Source organism: Saccoglossus kowalevskii, chromosome 16 (genome assembly GCF_978046115.1).
Source record: "Saccoglossus kowalevskii chromosome 16, keSacKowa6.1, whole genome shotgun sequence".
NCBI lineage: Eukaryota > Metazoa > Hemichordata > Enteropneusta > Harrimaniidae > Saccoglossus > Saccoglossus kowalevskii.
Genome location: NC_140656.1, coordinates 26,299,430 through 26,307,209, shown reverse-complemented (window position 1 = coordinate 26,307,209; position 7,780 = coordinate 26,299,430). Strand labels below are relative to the sequence as shown.

The window sequence follows — 7,780 nt, the reverse complement described above, 5'->3', positions numbered from 1 at the left end:
GGTGATTAACACCATTATATTTCCTTAAATTCCACAACCATGTTCGTCAGGTATATATTCAGAATAAAATAAAAGACGCACCTAGTGTACACTATTCATAATGGCAGAGCATCTGTAAAGGGCAACTCACTAATATCAATGCGAGGAAGAAACTGAATTGAAAACGACTTTAACATATGAACATATCATATTTATCTCAATATTAGTTACGGAATCAATGATGTTTACTTCATTATTAAATTTAACATATTTCGTGTTCAAATTCAACAGGTCAGTTACTCATTGATGGATGCACTCTGATTCACGTTAGTGTATTGTTAACAGAGTTGGTTGTGATGGTCAATGTCTGTCCAGTCGATGGAGTCACTTTAGACTTCCTTTTCAATATCCATGAAAACAATCGATAGAACTCATCCCTGAAACTCTGGTTGAAATAAGCGTAAAGAAATGGATTCACCCAACTGTTGCTAAGATATAAAGTTATACAAGTCGCTGCTATGACGTCACTCCATATGTAAATGTTGACAGGAATTGTAGTGATGTCTGTCATTTGAAAGTATAGCGAGAAGAATCGCCATGGGAACCAGCTGATGCAAAATAACACTACGACCAGAATCAACATTTTCACTGCTTTTCTTTTTTTCTGTTTGGATTCATCATTTGGAGCGGAACTGAACCATAGACTGGATACCATTATGGCGTACATCACACAGAGGATTATTAGTGGAACTAGGTACATCACAAGAAAGTCACTAACTTCAAGATAACTTAATAAGTAATATTTATCAGATGGCACTGCACATACTGATGTAGATACAGTCACATTGAAACCTACGGGATGTGTAAATGTAACTATGTCCAATACGTACATTCGATGACTAGAATATGTGCCGGCACAAATCCATATTACAGCAATACACACTGCGGCATCTGTTCTTGTCAATTTAGGGTGAAGTGGTTGAACTATTGCTCGGTATCGGTCGATTCCTATTCCGATTAACGAAAATATCGTGGCGCACTGAGCAACCCATTGTAGCCAAGCTGTTCCCTTACACAACACGACGCTACTCATTCCAGCCAAACCGAATCCCACGTAAGCCACTTGCATCGGAATGTAGAAAAACGCCATCATAAGGTCGGATATAGAGAGTGATATAATGAACATACACGTCGACGATTTACGTAGTTTAGACTGACGAACCACAGCGATCATTACCCAGATATTGCTGCATACAATCAAAGTGAAAAAGACAACGAAAATCGCCATAGTTAATTCATTCGGAACACGTTTCGCAGTCGGAATGGTGAGAGAGTTGTCGCTACTGGTAACAGAGAGATTAGACAGATTATTCGCCATCTTCTCAAGTGTCATAACTTAGTTCTAAAAGAGAACGAAATGTCAAGTTTTAATGATAAGTTTGAAACATCCATATGTTGTCGTTAATATATAATAAACTCACATTAAAATGTCGTTAATATATATCTAATAATGATATAGAAAATACATTCGTGTAGGTTGGTGATATTACTGGAAACGCAATATCAAATTTCGAACTTGGCATGATAGATTCGTTGCACATTTTAACAGAACAGCATTTAAAGTTAACTTTTAATCAGCCAGCTTATGAGATTGGGGTCAAGCAGTATTACTATTTAACTACATAGAATTTGCATTTTTAAAATGTCTATGTGCTAAGGAAGGCATGTTTGTATTGTATTTACTAAAGTAATACGGAAACGTTTTTGCAATGTAGTCTCAGTAAAAATTCTTCAAATTATGGTTTGTAACCGTTTATTTCAAATGTATAGCAAGTGTATTAATTGTGTATACTTATTTTATGCTGAAAAAATATTGGGTGATTGTCTAGTAGGAACACATTGTATTGCATATTTTGAATTGCACATTATATCATTTATTATAATAGCGATATTATTAAGCTTTTCGAATGATACAATTAGTATTATAGTAGAATAACAAGTCACATATAATAGTGAATAATAAACCTATGATGAATCTCCTAGCAATTGTCTCAAATGGGTTATATTGAAAATGAATGGAAAATATATGTGGTCTTAGAAAAATAATTGTCCAGAATTCCCAAGATATAAAGTCACCAAACCTTTATGTCGGCTTATTGTAGGCCTGGTTACCAAGTGACCAAGTACGAATAGAATGGGTGTTACAGGACATTTTTATTTAGACGACCAGTTCATATAGATGGCAGAGACAGGTTCAAAATTAATATATTATATAAACATTTATTATGTACGAAAATACGCAACGTATGCATAAGTAACATCAACCAAACGATAAGTGAAAAAGAAAACATTGACACACTATGCTGGCTGACATGATATAAGTTCATTAAAATAAACCCTAGCCCTGAACGGAGATATCCGATAATGAGTGTATATGCATATTACAATACAATTTCACGTTACCGAGTTACCGTCTTCGAGCCTTTCAACGCTTCAACGATTCACTGTCGGTTATGATTCACGTAGGTGTAGACTGGCGGCGAAGCAGTCAGCCTACATTGCCTTCCACATCGTGTAGGTAAATATAGTCTTTTAACAGTCGAACTCAGACACACAGAGTAGATAATTCGCAGACACACGGGCGTAGACAAATCGCCGACACAGAGAAAACACACCCCGAAGTTTGGTTTACTGCAACGTGTCACACCGCAGCCATATAAATATCAGCCACGTGTAATAACACGCAACGGTTTTTAGATACTATCCAATCGGTGCCTTCGCCAATTGAAATACGCTTGTATATTCAATCAGAACGCGTTCTAGGCATTCACCCTTCAATCCATGGTACTTCTGGTCTTTCTAGCGTCAACTAAATTCGACAGATTCAACAATGAATGCAATAAATGTTTTGCTCGCCTATCCACCTAGGAATTTCCTATTTCAAGGTATAGTTAGAGTTATACAATGACTTCAATTCTCATCCTAGAGTGTGGCGCCCTCAAACTGCACGTCGTCAAGTATATGCAACGTATACTAAATTACATTGACAAATGAGCACGATATAGCGCATACTGAACCTAAGACTTCAAGAGGTTGTTGATTATATTACGGAAAGGTGAAAATCATACCATTGATGAAATGTTCTAAACACCAGTTCAGCGCTAAACACGGCCTTCAACACGTACCAACAGGGATACACGGATAGTAAGAAGTGGAAGCTACAAATTTACGTACTACACACACCACAGAATGCTATAAATTAACATGCTATAAATTAACAGCGTGGTATAATTACTGAATGATTTCTTGAAGTATGTAAAACATAGCAGTGCAGTGTGGAGTGAATGGCCCTAGTTAATTTCCCATAGCTAGCGACTGGAGTTCCACAATAGGGCCATTTCATTCTAATTCACAACTGTATTACTAAATTTGCATTCCCGTTTGACTTGAAACTTTGATTTTAAATGCTGAGTTTAGCTATGGGAGGTATGGATCCACTCACAACATTTCTGGGCCACGCAAAGTCTGCACACCTATTTGTTGGACACGATTTTCAACGGCAACACATAGAGACTGGCTGCCGCATTTTTAAATACTGGCCATGACGTCACACATTTTATTTTGTCAACCAATAAATGACCCACACTTATTAATTAACCACCTGGATACTCATCTAGTTAAGTTCAGGGCGACTAATGAGGCACGTATCACACACACTTTTATATTTCTGTTCATGCAGTGTGAAATACGTCTAACCCTAGGCTATACATTCAACCTCTGACTGTGGACTGTTATCACCATACAATTAGATAATTACGTCTCATGTGTATAATATGTGATTCACTGTAATAAATAAATACATAATCACATTTTTTTATAAATGACACCGTAATTCGTTCATTGTATTACCGTCACCTCGAGACACACACCATTTCAACCACCCTAGTTAGATGACTAGGTAGGTGTAGATTAGATGGATACAATGCACACATATTTGTCTCGATCTTTTTTGAATGTGACGAATTTGTACAGAATTATTTAATATATCCGCGACAAGATTGCACTGGTGATGACGACGATCTAAATATCCAATATAACATTAGAGATTTCCACGAACAAGCACGAGTGATCTCATTTATAAAGCTACATCACTCAATTCATGCTGTTATACACGAACTGGAATTGATATCAATATTCGAGAAGAAAGCAGGTTTCATCGCAACACTTTACTCAATTTGGGCGACGTAATGAAATCACTGTACCGCACCATGTCGAACACGCAGCTATAACTAACATATGTTAGTCTGTTATATTACAAATTGCACATTGATAACCGACGAATGGATTTACATCTAAACAATGACACTTCCTCACACCAGGTACCATTAACCGGGATGGTTTATCTGAATCATCATCTCACCTTTCTAAGCAACGCCATATGTGTAACTGACACATCATATATCCATTTGAGTCTCTGTACACAAGTCTCAGTGTCTGTGTGATACATACCTCGTTACAAGCACAATTGATACTTCTCAGAGATTTCAATTGCCGTACGCACATAGTATTTTTGGGTGTATGTCAAAATATGCCACACAGTAATATGCACTACGTTTTGGTAGAATCAATTTTAATATTGTTAAACGAAACATCATATGACATATTATACTATAACATGCGTTTGGGGTTTATCATATGGATATGAATTCATTTGATATTCAATTACTCTGCTTAGTTACACATCTAATTTACAATATGGTCTGTAGATGAAAAAACACCCGGCGTTCTTTACTGCCATTATTATTACCATTTAATTTATATGCACCATCATGTCCACCACAGACAGTTAATTAACATATTTCATAGTGAACATTTTCTAATAAATTGTAATATGTTATTAAATAAACGCGTGGAATATTACTGGTATGCATATATCGAAAACAATAACACAATGATGTATTGACCCTCAATATCTAGCTCTAGTGTTTATTTATTTATTAGTTTGAAATTATATCTCAAAAGATATGTAACATATTCTTATAGACTAATTTAATTAATTGTATTCATTTAAAGAATCGTGTTATCTTACATCAATCAAGATTATTACTATTATAATTAAGAATTGGTGTCAAGGGAATTTACATATCTTCTTTATCCTCTTTATCCTATTATTTCTTGCCCTGATACTAATTTATTTACTCTAATGATATAAAGTAATACTAGCATTAGTACCATTGTGATCCATTTAATTCAATAATTAGGCTTACATATATTTTTGAAACAAGTTTATGATAGTTACGCCTCATGTCGTTTTTATCATTGCTTTGTGAATCGGGCAGGATAATTATTATATACATGATATACGAAATACCATGTCTTCAAATCCAACTTCAACACATATCGGGAAAACATGTTTTCATCATTCGTGTGTTATCGAATTATTAAATAACAGAAAAGACAGCAATTATAAACATACCTTGCAGTTTCGGTGCGGCGAACAGTTGAGTTTCCGATTTGGTTCTTTCGCAATTGTATGTATCTATCACTGTCACGCATGCGCACGAACATATTATTGCTTGTTAACAGTTACGCTATAATAAGGCAATGGAGTGCCTATACTGACATTCTTGTCACAATCAGAAATGTTGAACAGCTTAGTTTGGTTTAAATGAGAGAAAGTGATATAACAATTCGAGAGTAGCAGACTTATGATGCTTTTAATTTAAGTACTTTGAATAATACGATTTATTTTTTCTTCTGCTATAAACAATCGGTTCTCGCTTACCAGTCTCTGTAAACACTCACTAGTACAAAACAAGTGAGACGACCTATAACCTGGATTGGAATTATTGATAACCTTAATGTTGGGACTAGTAATTATAACGCATTTTACTGAATGTTTGTATAGCGTCGTCTGTCTATCTTTATGTCTACAAACATCACATAGTATAAGAATTACAAATTAATTACATTCAATGTCATGAAGTTCACATTTACATGTATTACCATGCACAACAGGCGATAACACAATATGGGGGGAATTGCTATAAATATAAGCTGCAGCAAGCAACGAGCTTGGTCCATTAACTACTCAGACTTTATTTCTTGTTTTTTTTCAACTTTATGTAAATAATCATGCACTAAAGGTTGATGTAGATTAGGCTATAACTGCGTTCATTTGAATTTACTATTTGAAACCGTTTCGAAGAATGGCACTGTATTTAAGGTAGCGAGAGGGGAACAACCAAAAAAAAAAAACTTTTTCTAAAAATCCCGGATTATGCAACCTTATATTGTGTACTTTCTTTATCTTTGGTCCGAATTTACAGTGCGCGATGCATTTGTTGAGTAATTTCAGTTTATTCCCGGAAACTTAGTTATAGGTGAACACGTCCTTCATGCATTTACATATCATGTTGAATGACAGACTGAAGACAAAGGATTTAATTTGCATACTGATTTGTTGACCATCCAGCTTTATTATATCCTGTGTAATCTATAAGTAGTGTCCGTTACGCGATCGAAGCACAAACAAACATTACACTATAGTATTTCAAGCTTTTCTCGGTGTTTTAATAACCTAATATATCAAGGGAAGGAGTTCTAAGATGAAAAAAAATGGCCGCCGAAAAATGTCCGACGCCGTTAAAAGATACCTAAATGAAAGTGACCTGGGCTCATATTATAGTCAGCCCGCAGAGTGGAATCAAAAATGTAACTCCGTGACTGACATTTTTCCTGCGTCAAAAAAGAGTGGACATTCTTTTGATGTGAATCGTAAGCTGGTGATCGCGGCTCGTGGCATTGGAAAGGGTCGTCGCGCAATGCGTAAATTTAGTAGCTATATGGGATTACCGCCTCTATTATATCTGGAACCACATTCAGAGAAAACACTCGGAAAGTTTTAGACGTTTAGACTATTAGAACAAGAATTTCAAGATGCCGCCGATGAAATATGAAAACTCAAAACAAAATTGGCGTAGATAGACGAAAGTGGTGACACCGATAAAAACAGTGGATATAGCGGTATCTGTCGACGTGTCAAGCTGGGTGGTCCGAATTCAAATATCAGTGCGTGAACTCTGGAGGTCATTACCCAATGCCACACGTAATTCGAACACGTGGTTAGTAGAGTTCAGTCGAAATGTACGTGAATAATGCGATCGAAGTGCGCTGCCCAGAGTTTATTATATTATAGTAAAATTTAATATGACGCACGGTATGGTTTATATTACATATTCACTTCATTTAGAATAAAATAATTCACCATTGGAACATCAATGAATCACAAGTATTTAAAAATATTTTCTTGACTTTCCGTAGACACTCGACTACTATCCTTTTTAATGACTTAAATGCGCCCATGTTTATGTTTGCTTAATTATTACGAATGCAACGCATTATCAAGTCAGTAATATTGAAATATTCACAGACCCAATACCCCGGGTCAGTGCCCTAACAATAGTAAAAGATAAAATGAATTTGTGTAGTTATCATAAAAGCAATACATTACAAAGTTGAAATATTTAGAGCTGGTACAATATTGTAAACAAATTTGCGTAATTAGAAAAGCAGTGCACCAAGTAAACGATGTTGATATATTCAAAGTGTAGAGTTGCATACAAGTTGCGTAATTACAGTACCGTCGGATATAAGTTTACTAGATCGACGCGCGGAGCACGAAAGAAAAAGGTTGCTAAGGTAACGCGCCAGTTCAGTGCGTGATTTGGGGTCATACACTTGATGTCAGCATCGCCGCGCAGCAAGTTTCGCAAAGAAGTACTTGAAGTTCAATATGCAC

At 35.7% G+C, this 7,780-nt stretch overlaps 1 protein-coding gene across 1 annotated transcript; it reads right to left on the bottom strand.

Annotated features, from left to right (window-relative positions):
• Nucleotides 1-301: 301 nt before the first annotated feature.
• Nucleotides 302-1,357, bottom strand: LOC100375443 (galanin receptor 2b-like). The gene has a single exon (XM_002739633.1). The coding sequence runs from the start codon at nt 1,355-1,357 to the stop codon at nt 302-304; it is 1,056 nt and encodes a 351-aa protein (XP_002739679.1).
• Between the last annotated feature and the right edge of the window lie 6,423 nt (nt 1,358-7,780).

Coding starts and splice junctions, on each gene's coding strand:
- LOC100375443 (XM_002739633.1), bottom strand. CDS start 1,357: ATGGCGAATAATCTGTCTAATCTCTCTGTTACCAGTAGCGACAACTCT.